This window comes from Chenopodium quinoa, unplaced genomic scaffold (genome assembly GCF_001683475.1).
Source record: "Chenopodium quinoa cultivar QQ74 unplaced genomic scaffold, ASM168347v1, whole genome shotgun sequence".
Classification (NCBI taxonomy): Eukaryota; Viridiplantae; Streptophyta; class Magnoliopsida; order Caryophyllales; family Amaranthaceae; genus Chenopodium; species Chenopodium quinoa.
In genome coordinates, this window is record NW_018743262.1 from 1950270 (window position 1) to 1971296 (window position 21027).

Genomic DNA, 21027 nt, shown 5'->3' on the forward strand with positions numbered 1-21027 from the left:
CATTTTCTACATGCTTTCCCCATATCACAATACTCATTCTTCCAACCTCTTTGCATCTATTGCATGTTGAATAGAGTTTGAGTCAAATAAATAATAGTGAATGTCCCTAATTTCCCTTTCCACAGTACTTGGTCAAGGTTAGAAGGGCGATTAATCAAGGACAACACCTTTATTCAAGTTCAAGTTTTTGATAAACCAATCGCTCGAAAAAGGAAAGCCAAGAAAATAATGGCAAGTCAAGAAGAAATCAATGAACTTAAGAAGCAAATGGCTGACGTGACTGGACTGTTAAATATTTTAACCCTCCAAATTAATGATCATGTGAAGCAACAACAAATGGATCTTATGCAAGAAAGCTTGAGCAAACTATCTAGTGATTACAAGTTTCATGGTATTATTTCACAAGGGGTCTCGGTGGACAAGGAGCTTCTTCCGCAGAAGTTCAATGCCAACGACATCCCAAAATTCAAGGCAATTGATAACCCTTATTTTCATTTAAGAGCTTTTGAAACTATAATGAACATTAAGGGGACTGATAGGGAAGTCTTTCATTCCTTGTTTTCTGTATCTCTTGAAACCGTTTGTCAAAAATGGTTCTTTTCTCCTGCTAAAGAGAAAACTTCTACTTGGGATGCTATTGTAAACGCTTTCATTCATAGATATAAGTGTAATATTCAAGTCGAAACCAATTATAGACAACTTGAGATGCTGAGAAAATAAGAGAATGAAGGCTTTACTTCTTTATTTAATAAGTGGAGTGAAACTTCCGCTATGATCATTGAGGTGCCCTCTGAAAAATAATCTGTAAGGATGTTTATGAAGAATCTCCAAGAGAAGTATTTGAAGCATTTAAAATATCAGCATAATTTAAAATACTTTCAATAGTAACCACAGTAGTTGGAAAGGAACGAAGAACTACAATCCTTCTTCTTCTGAAAACGCCAACTTTAGTAACAATGTTAGTACCTTTAACCATAACGATGTCTTAGCAATGGATAATCAAGGATATAAAAAGAAACCCATGAGAGACTTCACACCCATTAGAATGACCTACGATGTTTCTTTCGATCGTCTCTATAATCGAGGATTAATCAAACGTATTGGCCCTACCGAGGATCCAACGCCAGAAAAGCGATTTTCAAGATGGGATCCCAATTCCTATTATAAGTACAAATAAGGAAATGGTCATACTACAGATGAATGGTACAGGTTTCAAAATCTCATTCAAGATCTCATAGAAGCAAATAAGATCCCATTGCCTCTAGTTAGCGAGAAGACTGGGTGATGATGAAGAAAACGACACACAAGAGGCGAGCTTCAACGACAAGAAGGCAACATCAATGAAGCAAACAAATTGTTATGGCTAACTTATGTATAATTGTATTTATTGTTATGTTTAACGCCCTTTGGGGCGGCCGAGCCCCTTGGGGAGGGTAGGCGATATATGTTTGGTCCCCTGATGAGTGGCATTTATGCCACTCTTTTATCCTCTTTCTGTAAGGATTCTCCCCTCATTTGCACTTGTTTGGCCCTTTTTCTAAGAATTTTTACTTATTTTTGCTTCCTCTTTTCTTTCTCCTTTATCTTCCCTTTTCTTAGTCTTCTCGCTTTGTTTTTTTTTGTGATTTTCATGCTCATGCTTTGTAGGAACCATCGGGATTTTCAAGAGGAGGAAGCTAAGCTCAAGGGGAGCTGGAGGAAGTATGATTCAGAAGAGGTTTGGCCGAACCTCCTGAAGGTGTGGCCGAACCAAGGTGTGGCCGAACCTGCTCAGTGGTTCGGCCGAACGTCGAGGCAGGGACAAGATGCAATTTGGCGATTTTGCAGGAGTGGCCGAACCACATAAGTTCGACCAGACTAGGATCAGGGAGGTTCGACTGAACCTACCCATGGTTCGGCCGAACCTACCCTGTAGTCCGGCCGAACCTACCCTGTAGTTCGGCCGAACCTTCCCATTGTTCGGTCGGACCTATCCTTTTCTCAGCTGGCTCTGTACGGACTATATAAGTCCCATCTTAGAACGTTTTGAGGGATTAGATTAACTTAGTTTTAATTTTCTACATTTTAGCTTAATCTAGAGAGAAAAACACTATTAGTCTTCATTGGTAGAGAGAGAAAGTGTGGTTTTCTTCATTGATCAACTTGGATTTTGAAGATGGAGTTTGTTCAATCCTTTGTAGACCTTCATCTTCAATTAATGAGAAATCTCTTACTCTTTCTCTTTACCTTTTTTTTTATTTTGCTTATTTGCTTTGATTTTTCTACTTTGCTTATTAATCATGTTGATGCTTCTTGATTTGATGATTGATATTGTTTTCAATATGATTTGTGAGTAGTCACCTAGCGAAGGGTGTGGGGATGGTGTAGTTGCTAATTGATCATGCTTTTAATGTTGGGGTTATGTTAATGGTGATTAAAGTCTTTGCATGCTTGATATTCTTTGATCTTCTTGCAAGTGCACATTGTTAGTTGATCAAAGATGAGTCTTTGCTAACAAGTAACGGAAGTTGACTTAGTTGAGATTCATTACTATCGATAATTCTTTGTTTGCACCTTCTAATATAAGGTTCTAGTGTGAAAACATAGAGGCTATATTAGGAGAAACCGATTAACCCCAGAAGGTGGATAGATTGGGCCTTACTTCGGTACTCAAGCATGTTTAGTTTACCATTGATTTGCTACTTTGTTATTGCATGATCATGCGTCATCTTCACCTACCCATTCCCCTAGGTGCCTAGTTATATTAATTTTAATCCATTTCGTTCTTAGTTTAATCTCTTAGTTATTCACACTTCTTGTTCCGAAATAGATTATACCCTAGGTAATGAATACGGTGCTTAAGCAATTCTCCCTGTGGTTCGACCCCTATGCTTGCCTCATACTCGTATTAGGTTTGTTTAGGTTATACATTGTATTTGATCTAGGGATAGACAATTGACGACGCGTTTATTCCCTTGTCAAATTGGCGCCGTTGCCGGGGAGACGGCTTCCATTTGCTATTTCATTTCTTGTTTGAGACTACCTCATCTTCTTAGCTTTGTTGTATGAATAGAGGACGAACCCGCCCAAGATCTTTGGTTCCTATCGATCTAGAACTAGAGAGATCTTTGTCCCTACTTCGAAGAGAAGCAAGAGCAAGGAGTAGAAATTCCCACACTCCAACGAGACAAGTAAGAGAATTAGAAGATACTCCACCCTCAAGTGAAGAATTAGATAGCCCTAACTCATCTTCGATTTCGGATATCAACCCTTTCTCAACCTATAAGTTCGAGAGTGAAGAAGGTTCTAAAATGGGAGAGAATACGCCTTTGAGTCGTCTTGGGGCCCCGAAGCTTTTAGAGCGCAAAGTGGGATCCTAACTCCTACTACTCAAGCCAACAATTTCGAGATCAAGCCTAATTTGATTGCTTTGATTGAGAGGAAACAATTCTCGGGTGGAAAGTTTGAGAGTCCTCATGAGCACCTAAAAGAGTTCGAGAAATATTGTGACACAATAAAGGCCAATGGAGTGACTCAAGAATATATTCGCCTCAAAATGTTTCCATTTTCGCTAATTGGGAGAGGTCTAGAATGGCTAGAGAAGGAGGTGCCCCCTAATTCTCTCACAACATGGGACCGAATGACTACGACTTTCTTGAGGAGGTTTTATAACCATAGGAAGACCGCCGAGGCTCGGTCTTTGATTCAAGGTTTTCGCCAAAAGAGTGGTGAGTCTCTAAGAGCGGCATGGGGACGATACAAAGAGCTTCAACGTCAATGCCCACACCATGGGATACCCAAGTATCAACTCATTCACACTTTCTATGGAGGTCTCACACCTCAAGGAAGAACAAGCCTAGACGCCGCGGCCGGCGGTCCAATCATGAACAAAGGAGAGCATGAAGTGGAGTGTATTATAGAGGAGGCCGCAAAGCACTATGATTATTGGTACGAAGGAGAAAGGGATGCTACTTCTAGTAAGGTTGTTTATGCATTGGAGCAAGCCAACGCAATCAACAACCTTTCTACCCAAATCTCCAAAATGACCAAGCAAATGGATGAATTGATGAAAGAAAGGTCCAACCCTCATGGTAATACCTCCCCTTTAACCAAGGGAGGCAATGGTACATATACTTCCTCCTCCTCTTCTTACAATACAATGCTCCAAGGATGCATTTTTTGCTCTAATTGTGAAACCTATGATCATGATACCTCTCATTGTGTATATGCATGTGAAGTTCAACCCTCTTCCCATGAACATTATGATAATATGGAAAATGTCAATGCTATGAATTTTTCTCCTAGAATGGGAAATGTAGGAAACTTGAGGCCAAACTCCAATCAAATGGAGAATTGGAATCAAGGTGGAAACCGTGGTTGGAACCAAAGTGGTGGTGGTTATGATAACCAATACCATGGTGGGGGAGGCCCTTCCAATTTTAATGGAAGAGGCTACTCTAACCAAAGGGGGTATGGTAATCAAAACCAACAACCTTATTCCCGATACCATGACCATCAAAATCAAAATTTTGGTGACCAAGGTAACATGGGAAATAATCAACAAAGGAATGTTCCTAACCAAAGCACCGGAGGCAGTAGGGGCCAATTTGTTTCTAACTATGCCCAAATTAATAGGCCTCCGGGTTTCCATCAACCCCAACTTCCTCCACCTCAACAACCTCTTCAACTTGAAGCCCCTCCAATTGATCCCATGATGGCTAAATTAGATGCTCTTTTGAAAATGCGTGAGGAGGATCAAAAGAAACATGAAGAGGCCCAAAAATGAACCGATGCTCATATGAAAATGCTTGAGACCCAAATTGCTCAACTTGCATCTAATTCATCCCCTTCTTCTTCTTCTTCTTCTCACATCCCAAGTCAAGGATTCAACCCAAAACCTTTGTATGCCGTGATAACTAGGAGTGGGAAGGTAGTAGGGAGTGACCCTTTTAATTGAGGAAGAACCCCAAGAAGAGGTGGAGTTAGAGAATGAGGGTGAAAAACCCAATGATCCATTGAGTGTTGAAAAGAAAAAAAATGTTGAGGTGCCAAAGGAAAAAGAAGCCACCCCCTTGCCCCTAAATCGCCAACCTAGAGAGGAGAAGCTACCCTTTCCACAACGATTTGTGAGAGCTTAACTTGATGCTCAATTTGGGAAGTTTTTGGAAGTCATTAAGAATTTGCATATTTCCGTCCCTTTTGTTGATGCTATGAAGAAAATGCCCCACTATTCCAAATTTTTTAAAGACCTTTTGAGTGGGAGAAGGGAGTGTGAGACGGTGAGTTTGACCGCCAATTGTAGTGCAATTCTTTCCAACAAACTTCCTACCAAATTGAAAGATACGAGTAACTTTTCCATCCCTTGTTCTATCAATGGCATTGAATTTGATAAAGCATTGTGTGATTTAGGAGCAAGTGTGAGTCTCATGCCCTACTCTGTCTACCAAAAGCTTAGTGTAGGAACCCTCTCCCCCACTAACATTACTCTCCAACTAGCGGACAATTCCGTTAAGTTCCCCATGGGAAAAGTTGAGGACATTCCCCTTGGGGTAGGAAAGTTCACATTCCCTGTGGATTTCTATGTGCTAGAGATGGATGAGGATGAGAGGATTCCTATAATTTTGGGTAGGCCATTTCTAGCTACTTCTAGAGCTATCATCGATGTGAAGGAGGGGAAGATATCCTTGAAGATTGACAATGATTCTATTGAGTTTGATTTGAATAATGTCACGCAATAACCCTCCTCAAGTGGTGAATGCTTTAGGGTAGATGTTCTTGATACCGTTCTTAATGAATTTTCTCCCTCCCACTTTTATGCTACTAATGATCTTCTTGAAAGTGTGTTGTTGAATGAATCAAAGATAGGTACTCACAAAGAAGACATACAATTCTATGAGGATTTGCTTGAGGAAAGCAAGAAGGAGTGCAAGGGCGCACGCATGGAAGAAGAGGCTCCTTACATTCATGACCTTTTTCAAGTTGAAGAAAGAGAAGAGAGCCCCAATGGTAAGGGAGCACCAAAGGTAGACTTGAAACCTCTACCTTTGGGCTTGAGGTATGCATTTCTTGGTCCCGATGAGTCTTTCCCCGTGATTGTAAATTCTAACCTAACGGAGGAGCAAACCTCCCTCTTGATCAATGTTTTGAGAAAACACAAGAAAGCTTTGGATTATACCATTGATGATATCAAAGGTATTAGTCCATCTTTATTTATGCAAAAAATTGATCTAGAGGGAGATGCCAAATCCGTCAGGCAAAGGCAAAGAAAGCTTAACCCTTCCATGCAAGAGGTTGTGCGGAAGGAAGTGGCTAAGCTTCTTGATGCGGGAATTATTTACCCAATTGCTCATAGTGATTGGGTATCTGCCGTGCAAGTTGTGCCTAAGAAAGGGGACATGACGGTAGTGAAAAATGATCATGATCAACTAGTTCCCACTAGACTTGTTACCTGTTGGCGCATGTGTATTGACTATCGCCAACTTAACACAAGTACATGGAAAGATCATTTTCCACTACCATTCATTGACCAAATGTTGGAAAGGCTTACAAAGCATTCCTTCTATTTTTTCCTTGATGGTTACTCGGGTTTTTTCCAAATCCCGATTGACCCAAAGGATCATGAGAAGACAACTTTCACATGCCCCTACGGTACTTATGCGTATCGTAGGATGCCTTTCGGGCTTTATAATGCCCTGCAACATTCCAACGTTGCATGATGTCCATTTTTAGTGATATGATTGAGGATGAGATAGAAATCTTCATGGATGACTACTCCGTTGGAGGAGCCACCTATGAAGATTGTCTATCTAATTTATCTCGTTGCTTAGAAAGGTGTGAGAGGGCTAACCTCTTGTTGAATTGGGAACCACTTTATGGTGGAAAGTGGAATTGTTCTAGGGCACAAAATTTCCCATGCCGGCATTGAGGTTGATAGAGCCAAGGTTGAGGTCATCGAAAACTTCCTCCCCCACCAACGTCAGGGAAGTGAGGTCTTTTCTTGGCTATGCCGGGTTCTATCGGCGCTTTATAAAAGATTTTTCAATGATCTCTAAGCCTCTCACATCCCTATTACAACATGATAAGGAGTTTGTGTTTGATGATGCTTGTCATAAGTCCTTTTGTAGGTTGAAAGAAGCCCTTTGCACCGCTCCTATTGTCCAAGGTCCGGATTGGTCTCTTCCATTTGAGTTCATGTGCGATGCAAGCGACGAGGCCATTGGATCTGTTCTTGGACAACAAAAGGATGGGAAACTTCATGTCATACATTATTTGTCTAAAACTCTCAATGATGCCCAACGAAACTACACAACTACCGAGAAGGAGTTCCTAGCGGTTATCCATTCATTCGAGAAGTTTAGAACCTACCTCATTGGTTCTAAGACAATTGTGTATACCAACCACTCGGCTCTCAAATATTTGATCGGGAAGAAGGAAGCTAAACCTAGGTTGTTGAGATGGGTTTTAGTCCTCCAAGACTTCGATTATGAGATGAGAGACAAGAGGGGAGCCGAGAATGTGGTGGCGGTGCAAGGTTTGAAGATGATGGCTTGCCAATAGAGGACGCTCTACGAGATGATGTTCTATATGTCCTTGAAGTGAAATCAGAGCCGTGATATGTGGATATTGTGAATTACTTAGCTTGTAATGCATACCGCCGGATTTCACATCGCAACAACGTCAAAAACTCAAGCACAAGGCCAAGAGATACATTTGGGATGATCCCATTTTATTCAAGAGAGGGGTCGATGATTTGTTGAGGAGATGCGTCCCAACGACAAGGTTCAAAGTGTTCTCCATATGTGCCACTCTTCTCCTTGTGGTAGGCATATGAGTGCTCAAAAGACCGCCTCAAAGGTCCTTCAATCTATGCTCTTTTGGCCTTCTGTATTCAAGGATGCTTGTGATAGATGTCAACGGATGGGGAATATTTCTAGAAGAGAAGAAATGCCCTCTTCCTCCTTTAAAGTCGTTTGGTCACGATCTCGGGAGCTAAATACCAACACAAAGATTAAGACATGCATAGTTAAGAATCCAAAACGCTGCTCACAAGAATGATGAAGGAAATAACAAATGACGGTCACACGGGATAAAAATAAGCAAATACTAACCAAGGGAATCCTATTCACTACGGAGAGTAACACCATCTTACCACTTTCCCATGAACTAGTTGGTTTAAACGTCCTCAAAAGTCCTAAACAAGGGCTACCTTAGCTTATAATATGTCTAATTCAACCCTTAAGCATTCTTAAACCGTGGAAACCCTCATCAACTAGGAAGGTAAGCATTTAAAGTCATGTCATCAAAAAGGCACACAAATTCTCGAATCCAAATGAATGAGAAAATCCACATCAAAAATATTTCAACTTGCCATAGTCATGCTTGTTACAGAAAAGAGAAAAAGAAAAACACACAAAAAGAGGAAGAAATTAAAAAGGTTCATAATCGAGGAATGTAAATCAAATAAATCCCAATCGACATACAAGTGATCGTTGATATCAACATCAACGATCCCAGGTTCCTTGGAACCAAAATCAATCAACCTCAAACCATTCAACTCTTCCTAAACTAGACCTAAACTAAGCACTCAAAGAAAAAGAAAAAGAAAGAGAGGAAAGGTCTCACCGAATGCCGCTTGAAATATAAGACAAGGTAATATATCCAATCTCACCAAGGTAGCTATTGTTGCTCTTTAACGTCCTTCATCTCTGCTTCAAGCTTCAATAAAGGTGAGCCAAACAAAAGAAACTACAACAAAACAAGAAAAGGTTAGAAAACAAAGATAAAGACTAAAGAAATAAACAAAAAGAAGAAAAAATAAATAAAAAGCTATCTACAAAGTTTGGATTAAAAGGATTTTGATTTTTGGGAATTGTGGATTTTTCTCTTGGGAGCATCTCCACCTACAAAAACTCAGGAATCATCAAAGAAAATCATCAAAAATCAACAAAAATAATCATAAAACATCATCATCATCACCATCACATCACCACATCAATATCATCACAACATCACCGTCTCATCATATCACCATCACAACATCACCACCATCACAACACCACATCAATACCACAAGGCCACTATCCTCACTATCCTAACTATCCTCCTTATGTGCAAGCAACTACCCTACCACTCTAGCTTTCTATGTACACTTCAACCAACCAAAAGGACACGAGCAAAAGAATAGTGTGGGGGAGGATGTCCTTTTTGTTGGTTGAAGTGTACATAGGAAGGTAGAGTGGTACGGTAGTTGCTTGCACATAAGGAGGATAGTGAGGATAGTGGCCTTGTGGTATTGATGTGGCGTTGTGATGGTGGTGATGAAGTTGGTTATGTTGTGATGGTGATGTGATGATATTGATGTGGTGATGTGATGGTGATGATGATTAAACTAAGTTATTGCATGATCAAGCGTCATCTTCACCTACCCATTCCCCTTGGTGCCTAGTTAAATTAATTTTAATCCATTTCGTTCTTAGTTTGATCTCTTAGTTATACACACTTCTTGTTTCGAGATAGCTTAGACCCTAGGTAATGAATACGGTGCTAAAGCAATTCTCCCTGTGGTTCGACCCCTATGCTTGCTGTTGGGGTTTGGTGAGTCCGACTCACCACGGAAACAAACCCATAAACAAGACCGCACTCGCAATAAATAAAACCATAAATATAATTAAATTAATTACAAGATTAAGATAAGCTAATTACCTTTGACGCGTGCTTCGCTCCAAAATGAGCTCTTACTTGAAAGCTTCAAGTCCTGCTCACACGGAGACCTCCAACGAAGTCCACCCGCACCAACAAAACCGACTAGGTCAAATGTCTTGGGGTTAGCAAGACCCGACCAATAAAATCCGAGTAATTATATTGTGTTCAAAGGTTTTCACTAATTGTGATGCCTTTTTCAACTCTTACTCAAGCATTATTCCCAATGCCCATACTTGGGTATTTATAGGAAATGATGGGAGTATCATTTACTCTCCCATGAATGTGGGATAGTATGATTTTTCCATTTTATTTTAAAGCTAAAATAAAATCAATAATCAAGCTAGTAATAAATTAAAAAGTGGCAAGCTCATATGAGTGGTTAGGTCAGGACCACTTGGAGAAGGGGGGGACCAAACTTGCTCCCCACTCCCTCTCCCATAACCGGCCACCTCACTCCACACACACTCACGCCACAGCTACAAGCCACATGGCACCCACCCTTGGGCACCAAGGCAGCCAAGGTGGGATGACATGTGTTGCTGTCCGTGGCAGCCACGCCCAGCAAGCCCAGCAGGCCCAGCACTCGCATGCTGGCTGCCAGGCGCTGCTGGCCAGCAAGCCCAGCATGCTTGTGCGGGCTGCTGCTGGCCTTGTGCCTTGGCCAGCGTTGCTAGGCAGCAAGCAATGGCCTAGCCATGCTGCTTCTAGCTGGGGCGAGCTGGCGCGCCTAGCGTGCTAGCTGCTGCAGCTTTTTGCGGCATGGCTTGCAAGCCATTGCCCGCACTAGGCAGCGCCTAGCCTTGCGATGCTAGCATGGGTGCGCTAGCACGCACCAGCCAGCCTAGGCTTGACTTGGTGCGCATGCTAGCCACCATGCTAGGCCATACGCCCTTAGCACTCGGTTTGCTTGGGCATTCCGATACTAGGGGTATTTTGGTCTTTTGTTGATTTATTACTATTTCTCGTCTCGTCTTTCACTATTTTTCACCTCCACTTTCGACGCTCGGTTTCGACGCTCTAAGCTCGAATTCTCGACGTCTAAGTAAATATTACTCGGTCGACTCATTAATTCCTTCCGAATTAATTCGTCGTTTCGGTTTGTTGAATGCTTGGGTGTGATCCGAAGGGGTTAGTCAAGATTAAGCTGTAATATTAATTATTCATTAATATTATTGATCGGAAACGGCCTCCACCCAGGCATTCCGATCACTTGACCTCATTGAATATATTAGCTTTCTAATAATTCTGAACCCACTAACGGAATAGTACACTTGTTCGAAGGACACCATTCCTTTCAATCTCCCACTTGTCCTTCCGGACAAGTACGCATTTTGTGTACAACCTTTTTCCTATGTCGCTTAATGTCTCTTCATGAACTATAAGGTAAGATTTGTTTTGTCATCCTTATTACGTCCAGAAGTGTTTCTCGATTCCGAGTCCGACTGTCAATAAACAGATGATTTCTAAAATCCATCCGAGCACGGCCATGCATTTTACAGTCTCGCTCTACGAGAGGCCTTGTATACAACAAAGACATCTTCCCTATTTTAGTAGGGGGACATTCCCAGTCTTGTAATGTAGCTCCTCTTACTGAGAGGACCTAGTCGCCCGAGTGTTGCCGTTATAATCCCCTATTACGGCAGACGTTTGACAACATCAAAGCGAACTAGTACTCAAACAAGAGAACTCACAATACTCATGGTCGAGGAAATAGGTTCCGATAGCCATAATGAGAAGTATACTTATGACAAATTTTTTTAATTTCTAGAAGTATTCTCATAGGTCGATCCAGTATGGTTCTAACCCAATACCTGTGCAAATGGTTTATGACAATAATGTCCTTGTAGCACATGAAACGGTGTTATAAATCAAACTACACACTAATCTCAATCGGTCATTAATCGTCCATCGTTTAGATGACCTTGATTAGGGATAATTTTCGATTATAATATTCAATGTTCACTAAATAGGTGTTTCCTTACCAAGACTGGTCTTGATACCCTATTTTGAATATTCTCAGAATCGAATGGACTCATTATTTAATCCTAAACCACAATTAAATAGCATAACAGAGTAATAAAATATTGCATGAAATTTTATATTACCATAATTAATTAGCATCTTACATTAATTTTTCTCAAAATTAACTAAAACACTAAACAAGGAAATCAAAGCCAGTCTCCTACATGCTTGATTCTCATTGCCTCAACGTGGTTGTTGTGCTTCACTTGAGGCAAAGGTTTAGTAAGTGGATCAGCTACATTGTCATCAGTTCCAACTTTGCAAACTCTGATTTCACGCTCTGATTTCCATTCTCGAATCCTCTGCACCACCATACACCGGGAATTTATCCTTGTTCCTTTTCAGGTACTTTAGGATATTTTTGGCCGCAGTCCAATGCGCATTTCCTGGGTCTGATTGGTAACGGCTCGTAGCACACAAGGCATACGATACATCTGGCCTAGTACATATCATGGCATACATGATCGATCCAATAAGCGAAGCATATGGAATCTGATTCATTCTTACCCGCTCATCAAGTGTCTGTGGACACTGCTTCTTGCTTAGGGTTATGCCATGTGACATTGGGAGGTGACCTCTCTTGGCCTCCTCCATGCCAAATCGAGCAAGTACCTTATCAATATAAGTACTCTGACTCAATCCAATCATCCTTTTCGATCTATCCCTATAAATCTTGATGCCTAGTATGTACTGAGCCTCTCCCAAGTCTTTCATTGAGAAGCACTTTCCAAGCGAGGCCTTCATAGACTCTAACAATGGAATGGTGTTTCCAATGAGCAATATGTCATCGACATGTAAGACTAGGAAGGCGATGTCACTCCCACTAACCTTCTTGTAAACACAAGATTCTTCTGGATTCTTGATAAAACCAAACTTACTGATGGCTTCATCGAATCGCAGATTCCAACTTCTGCTTGCTTGCTTTAGTCCATAAATGGAATTCTTAAGCTTTCAAACTTTCTAGCATTGTTTTGGTCGACAAAACCTTCAAGCTGTGTCATATACACAGTTTCTTCCAAATAACCATTAAGGAAAGCGGTTTTGACGTCCATCTGCCATATTTTATATTTGTAATATGCAGCAATCGCTAGGAGGATCCGAACGGATTTAAGCATTGCGACTGGTGAAAAGGTTTCATCGTAATCAATACCATGAACTTGTTTGTAACCTTTTGCCACCAATCTAGCTTTGTAAATGAATACATTTCCATCTTTGTCGGTTTTCAACTTGAAAATCCACTTACATCCGATAGGTGTATAACCTTCGGGTAAGTCAACCAAGTCCCAGACTTGATTTTCAAACATGGAATCCATTTCAGATCTCATGGCCTCTTGCCATTTAGTAGAGTCGGTGCTTGTCATCGCTTTCTTGTAGGTTGTCGGTTCATCTCCATCCATAATTAGGATGTCCTGATTCTCGGTTAATACTAAACCAAGATATCTATCAGGTTGAGATCTCGGCCTCTGAGACCTACGTAGGGTAATGGATTGAGCATTTGCATTGTCGGTTCGACTTTGCACATTTTGATCATTTTGACCTGCGTGAACAGATGTTGTTTGAGCACTTTGACTGTAATTATGATTTTGTTGCTCATCCTCACGAACTTCGTCGAGTTCGATTTTCCTCCCACTTGTCATTTTGGAAAGGTGGTCCTTCTCCAAAGAGACACCATCGCGAGCAACAAACACTTTGTTCTCCGATTTGTTGTAGAAGTAATACCCTTTGGTTTCTTTTGGGTAGCCCACAAAATAAACGTTGTCAGATTTGGGATGAAGTTTGTCATAAATAAATTTCTTGACATATGCTTTGCATCCCCATATCTTTAGAAAACATAACCTAGGAGGTTTCTTCGTCCATAATTCATATCGAGTATTTTCTAGAGCTTTTGATGGAGCACGGTTCAGTGTTAGTGCCGCAGTTAGAAGTGCGTGTCCCCAGAAAGAGATAGGAAGATCACTAAGACCCATTTTTTATCGTACCATGTATAACAAGGTTCGATTTCTCCTTTCGGATACTCCGTTCCATTGCGGAGTTCCTGGAGGTGTCAATTCTTAAAGTATACCCTTTTCTTTCTGATGGTAATCGAATTCTTGGCTCAAGTATTCACCACCTCGATCTGATTGAAGGGCTATGATTTTCTTACCAAGCTGATTTTCAACTTCACTCTGAAATTCTTTGAACTTTTCAAATGATTCAGATTTATGCGACATGAGGTAGACATATCCATATCTACTATAGTCGTCAGTGAAAGTGATGAAATATCGATGTCCATTTCTTGTGGTTGACCTCATTGGTCCACATACATCGGTATGTATAAGACCCAATAAGTCACTTGCCCTTTCTCCCAACTTGGAGAATGGTTATTTAATCATCTTGCCTAATAGACATCCCTCGCAATTCTCAAACGATTCTAAATAGAAAGAGTAAAGAACACCTTCTTGTAGAAGTTTCTTAATGCATTTGATGTTGATGTGGCCAAGACGACAATGCCACAAGTAAGTCTGATTTGATTCTATGGTCTTAGATCTTTTTGTATCATTATTCACATTATAAACTTGTTTGTCTAAAGAAAGCACATAAAGGCCATTTTCAGAATGTGCAATACCATATAAAACATTATCCAGATATAACGAACATTCTTTGTCCTTTACTTGAAATTCAAAACCTTTGGCGTCCAACGCCGAAATTGAAATAATGTTTTTGGTAATGTTAGGAACATAATAAACATTATCGAGTTCCAAAACTAGCCCGGTGGGAAAAGACAAACTGAGAGTTCCTACGGATACGACACCAATTCTGGCTCCATTGCCGACCCGGAGTTCAATCTCTCCCTTCTCTAGCCTTCTAGCGTTCCTTAGTCCCTGAGAATTGGAAAAAAGGTGTGATTCCACATCCGGTATCTAATACCCATGATGTTAAGCTAGTGAAGTTAAAGTGTATAACGAATATACCTAATTCAGAAGCAATGGTTCCGTTCTTCTTATCTTCCTTGAACTTGAGGCAATCTCTCTTCCAATGTCCCTTCTTCTTACAGTAGAAACATTCGGAATAAGTTTTAGAAGACGCTACCTTCTTATCCTTGGTAGCTTTAGACTTAGGCGGAAAAGTTTTCTTCTTACCTTTCCCCTTAAAGCCTTTCTTCTTCTTGCCCGAAAATTTGAACGGCTTGCCCTTTTTAATCATGAACATATCATGCTTTCCCTCATCCTTGAGCGTTTGCTCAGCTTCCTTCAACATACCATGAAGCTCGGTGAGGGTTTTCTCCATGATGTGCATATTATAGTTCATCTTGAACTGATCATAGCCTTTGTGCAGCGAGTGGAGAATGATGTCAATTCCCACCTCGGTTGAATACCCCACATCAAGCCTTCCCATGTTTTCAAACAATCTAATCATTTTGAGTACATGTGGGCTGACTGGCTTTCCTTTCTTGAGCTTGATCTCAAGGATCTGCCTGTGGGTTTTAAACCTTTCAGTTTGGGCCTGCTCTTGGAACATATTCTGCAATTCAGAAATGATCTCAAAAGCCGTCTCTTTTTCAAAGAAAGTCTTTTGAAGCTCAGGAGACATTGTGGCCAATATGATGCATTTGACATCTCGATTGACACTTTGCCATCGATTTAGGGCAGCTTGAGTCACCTCCTCATTGGGAGCCTCGGGCCACTAGTAGAAAAATGTACATTTGCGTCGCCATATTTGTGTCATTCATTCTAAGGAGCGAAGCAAATGTTTATTTTTACCATCCTTTTAAGTTATTTGCGTCGCATGTTATTCAAGAAGCGACGCAAAACTCAAGTGCATTTCAGCTTTCTCTCATTTGCGTCGCTCTTATTTATTAAAGCGACGCAATTAATAAACTTATTTGTGTCACTCATTTGTTAACAAGCGACGCAAATAAGTGATTAAGTAAATTGCGTCACGCTTTTACTACATGAGTGACGCATATGAGCTGTGTACAATAAACAAGGTTATTTGCGTCGCTTTTTTATAATAAAGTGACGCAAATAACTCTTTTGACTTTAGGTTTTCTGCGTTTTTTTACCTTCGCCTACATTCACTAATCAAAAAGAAAAAAAACAAGAGTTCTTCAATTCCAGTGAATTTCTACAGCAAAACACCCACAAATTCGTCTCTGAAACCCAACAAATTAGGCCAAAAAACTGCGATTCCCCAGCAAATTTAACATCTAAATTAAAATTGCAGTCAAGTTGAAGCAAATCCGAGCAATTTCGAGCAAAAATTTAGACCAAAAACCCCAAGAAATTCGAACCCTTAAACCTAGAAAAATGATTGTTTCCGACCAAAAATCCCCCATTTCGAGCAAAAAATCAACTCAAACGCGTTTTGGAATGATAGGTTTGATCCTCAGTCTTATGTTCAGTCCAAATTCTCTCTTAATGAGAAGGTAATTTGATTTTGTGCTTAATTTGTGTTTAAGTTCTTTAATTTTGTTCTTAATTTGTGTTCATTTTTGTTGAAATTAAAATTTCGAGTTTGTCAGAAATTGTGATTTTCTTATTTTTATTTATTGTTGATTATTTGAAATTAGAAGAAAGAGAGGAATTTTAATTTATTTTTAGTTGATAATGAAGAATGAACAAATGATAGAATGATGATTAATTATCCATTTCAGTGCTCGAAAACAGACGAAATGGTTAGTACTCTAGTTTTAAGGCAATTGGGTCAGATTAATTATCTATTTTATCATACTGATCCGTTCTTTCATTGTATGGTTAAAGGTGGTATGCAAAACGATTTCTACATCCTGACATTGTGGCACCATATGATTACATATTTATCTGGGACGAAGATTTGGGAGTGGATAAATTTGATTCTGAAAAGTTAGCACTCTTTCTCCATCATATCCTCTAATGTCTTGAGATATTCAGTACAAAACTTTTGTCATTTTTTTTATTGAATTTCCAGATACGTTGATTTGGTTAAGAAACATGGTTTGGAAATTTCACAGCCTGGTGTGGATCCTAATAGTCCGTTTACATGGCAGATGACAAGGAAAAGACATGACAGTGAAGTTCACAAGTAATAACTACTAATGATGTATAATTTATGTCCAGTTATCTTCCTTTGCAACAGAAGCAGGATTTCGATATTAATTACCAAAATATTGATCTGAGTTGTTTCTTGGGTGCACTTTGCAGGAGCACAGAGGAGAAACCAGGATGTTAAATTTCAGTTAAATTGTTCAATTTTTGCTACAAAAATGGAGAATGATTCTTCCAAGAAAATTGAAGTTTCTTCCCTAAACCCCAATTTACAATCAAGAGGTGCTTTAGTTGTATTAGAAGGGTTAGATCGAAGTCGAAAGAGCTCTCAGTGTATTCAGCTTCTCTCTCACTTGCAAAGTATTGGGTGTTCTACTAAGTTATGGCGGTTTCCGGATCGAAATACTGCTGTTGGGCAGATGATCTCTACTTATCTTTCCAATCAATCTAATTTGGATGATCATACTATTCATCTTTTGTTCGGTGCTAATCGTTGGGAGAAAATGTTGTTTCTTTTTTCATTTTATGATTGTTTTTTTTATACATAATTTGTGAGTTGCATACCATGTGTTTGATGTTATGTTTAGCTGAATCTAATTCCTTTCTACGTTGTTATTTATTGGTTAATTTGGGTAATTCGTTCTCGGTTATATTACATTCTGAAGATTGTAGTTGGAATTATGATAGATTACTTTTAAAAAACTGTCTTTATTCCCCTGAGATTTTGAAATATATACAAGTATATTGGGACAGAGTTCAGAATGTGATTTAATGTTGTAAACTTTACTTCTTCATGAATCTGTTTTTTTGGTGATATGCTTGTTTAGTTGTTGACTTTGTCATCTACAATTACAGATCAATGATGGAAGAAAAGTTGAAAACCCATCTTCGAGTGAGTGTGATGTATGTTGACAACTTGCTTTGAAGATTCCAACTCTTAGTAATCAACCAGTTCACTCAGGCATATCTCTATTTAGTCGCAATATGATCACAATTCTCTTTGTGCAGGCACCAGAGATAGGATTGTTGGCTCCATACATGGTCTTATACCTAGATATATCACCAGAGGTATACTTTCATTCAAATAGGCATGATAGGAATTTTGCCTTTAGTTTCACTGATAAGAATTTATGGGGCGTACCATTTATTTGGTAAGATCTGAGACATGGCTGTTAAACCAAATCTTAGTTTTTCATAGCGTGCATCAGACTGTACAATTTTAATGCACTAAATTGAATAAGTATGCCAATTGCTTTACTGTTGTATGACTTTCCATCTTTATCATGGTCCTTAGTTGAAAGAAGGTTATACAATTTACAAATAATTAATAATATATTCGAAAAAAAATTCAAGGCGCATCTTATTGTAATATCTGTAAAGGCAAGTCATATTCCACCAAATCTTAAAAATTCAGATCAAAGCATATCCTAATATCTTTTTTTTTATAAATGCCGAAAGAGGTGGTTATGGTGATGAAAGATACGAGCGTCTTGATTTTCAAGGGAAGGTCAGAGAAAAATACCAGGCTCCTCATGATGCCTCATGGAAGGTAATTTCTATTCATGATTCCTTAAAAACTTATAGCTTGCAATGTTTATTTTGCGATTTTGGTAAGGCTGTAAGGTTAATAGGTTTGACAGTGGTGACTTTATCTTGCATAGTGTCATTAGAGTGATGCTTGCAATATTATGTAGTGCAGGTTATAGTATTTTTCTTTTACTTAAACATGTTCCAGTTTCTTGCAATGTTCTTTTTATTTTTGTAAATTATGTAAACGAATCATCATAATAAAAAATAGTATCGCGCGCAATTTTCCGTCTTGCTCTAAGGTGGAAAGTGCAACTTCAAGAGTAGCATCTGCCACATGCGTATTTTTTTTTCGAAAAATGCAAAAGAAACGGTTAAATTTTTTTTTTTGCAAAAACGCAAAAGGAACGATAAAAAAAATTTCAAATTTTTTTTTTAAAAAAAAACGAAAAAGACGATCAAAGTAAAGGTAAATACGTTAGACAACGTTGTTACCCGAAGAGATATTTTTAGCACATACTTAAAGATTAACCTTGAAGCGGTAATATCGTTTTCTCCGTATGATATTGCTTGTAACGAGTCAAAGTCAACGTTGAACAGTGGGCACGCGCATGAACAAAGTTGCGCAGAGGTGTCGCGCGCAACTTCAGAACTTGACAGTTGTGCGTGCCACTTGATAGGTTCGACAAAATTTTTTTTTTTTTTTGCGAAAACACAAAAAGAACGATAATTTTTTTTTTTTTGCGAAATTGCAAAAAGAACGATTTGTTTTTGTTTTTTTTGTTTTTGCGAAAATGCTAAAAAAACGATAATTTTTTTATTCTTTTTTTTTTTTGTCGAACCATAATGATTGCGAATTATTTTTATTATTTCTGTAGGTAACAAGTTGGAATTAGTTAGATTAGACACGAAGCACATATTCATGTAGTCACATAAGCACATAAAAGAAACCGTCAAAGCATATAATGCCATTCTAAGGTCAACGCTTGGGTATCCAAGGGTACCATATCTTAAGAAACGATGCACAAATCAATCACTCCACGTGTTGACTCATAACATCGCCCTCTCAACATTTTGTTGACGATATGGGTGGGATGATTGTTATTGATTTTGGGACAGAAGCCTAGTGTTGGCAACCCCTAGTCAATGAGCCAATCCCTAATGGTTAAAATGTGCTATGATTATGCATGATGCAATGTAGATTGTTTGATTTTTTTACTTTTGTGAAAAAGGAAGATATTATGCATTCGAGTCTCGCTCTTTAACTAGAGATAATCCAAGTTAGTTATCGTTACAATCCATAGGCAAGCTAGTGTTGGAAACCTTGAACCATAACTACGATCTAATCTTGTAACCTCTAAGTCCCCAGTTGAGTCGCCACTGTAAGAAGGGTGATCCCATCGTAAGGCGTACTCTCCTTAAATGCCCTTGGCCACTTAAAAGCCTAGGACTTTACACTTGTTAAGATGTAGTAGGATTTTAACAACCTGACTGTTAAGGGGACCTTGAATTAGAATTGATTCTATCATGACGCTTTTTTATAAGAAACAAGTAGGATTCGCCAATGAGTTTTAGGAAAAACTCATAAACCTCGTTCATGCCTTTATTCCATGTAGAGTTCATGGAATAATTAGCACAAATCATAAGTTTATTCCTTTAAGAAGGGAATCGTCATCCTAACCCTAGTACGGCTTCTGCTAGCTCCTCCTTTTTCACAATTTCATCACCAAACAATATATGCAACGCGATACCTATAACAATTTACAAAAAAAATTCGCAATTTCGGTGCGCCGAATACATCAAAGTTTTCAATGATCGCCTATCCAAATGGGGCTCATTAACCCTAAGGGATGTTAGAAACATCATTGCCCATCAAAGGTGCTTATTAGCCCTATGGGGCGTCAGGCAGATCATCGCCAATCCAAGGGGCTCATTAGCCCTTAGGAGTGTGAGACACATTATCGCCCATCCATGGGGCTCATCAGCCTTAAGGGGCGTCAGGCACATCATCGCCTATCATAGGGGCTCATTAAACCAAACATATATCCCCTTCCCAAAGGGGCTCCTGAGCACAAAAGGTTGTCAAACATAACAATAAATACAAGTATACATAAGCTAGCCATAACAATTTGTTTTTTCATTGATGCTGCTTTGAATACATAAGTCTACATGTTTCTTCACAGACACTTGTCACCCAGGAGGCTCGTAGAAAGAGTAAATTATATCATCTCCCATCGTAGGGGCTCTATATGAGGTGATCCGAAGACGTACCATTTTAAGACATGCCAAAAACTAAGACCGTAATCAGAAAATTGGCATTTTCACCATGCTAGAGGCCTTTTTTCTGCAATTTTGGTGGGCTGAATGCATCAAAGTTTTCCATGATCGCCTATCTAGAAGGGGCTCATTAACCCTAAGGGGTGTTAAACACATCATCGCCCATCCAAGGGGCTCAATTAGCCCCAAGGAGTGTTAGACATATCATCGCCCATCCAAGGGGCTCATTAGTGCTAAGGGGCGTTAGACACATCATCGCCCATCCAAGGGGCACTTCAGCTCTAAGGGGCGTGAGACACATCATCGCCCATCCAAGGGGCTAATTAGCCCTAAGGGGCGTCAGCCACATCATCGCCCTTACAAGGGGTTATTTGCGGGAAAGGTCACCAAACATATATCGTACCCCCCCAAGGGGCTCGACCCCCGCAAAGGGCGTCAAACATAAAATAAATACAAGTAAAAATAAGTTAGCCATAACAATATGTTTATTCAAAGACGCTTGTCACCGAGGAGGTTC

General features: G+C 39.6%; 2 protein-coding genes across 2 annotated transcripts; both read left to right on the forward strand.

The window, feature by feature from the left end:
• The first annotated feature begins 4783 nt into the window (after window positions 1-4783).
• On the forward strand, window positions 4784-5717 carry LOC110735332. The gene is made up of 2 exons (XM_021915506.1): window positions 4784-4909; window positions 5139-5717. The coding sequence occupies exons 1-2, from the start codon at window positions 4784-4786 to the stop codon at window positions 5715-5717; spliced, it is 705 nt and encodes a 234-aa protein (XP_021771198.1).
• Window positions 5718-16530: 10813 nt separating this feature from the next.
• LOC110735267 (thymidylate kinase-like) lies at window positions 16531-18424 on the forward strand. Its single transcript, XM_021915450.1, has 6 exons — window positions 16531-16544; window positions 16630-16743; window positions 16863-17211; window positions 17562-17609; window positions 17648-17774; window positions 18121-18424. Exons 2-6 carry the CDS (start codon window positions 16725-16727, stop codon window positions 18379-18381), a joined length of 804 nt encoding a protein of 267 aa, XP_021771142.1. The 5' UTR covers window positions 16531-16544; window positions 16630-16724; the 3' UTR covers window positions 18382-18424.
• Window positions 18425-21027: the final 2603 nt, after the last annotated feature.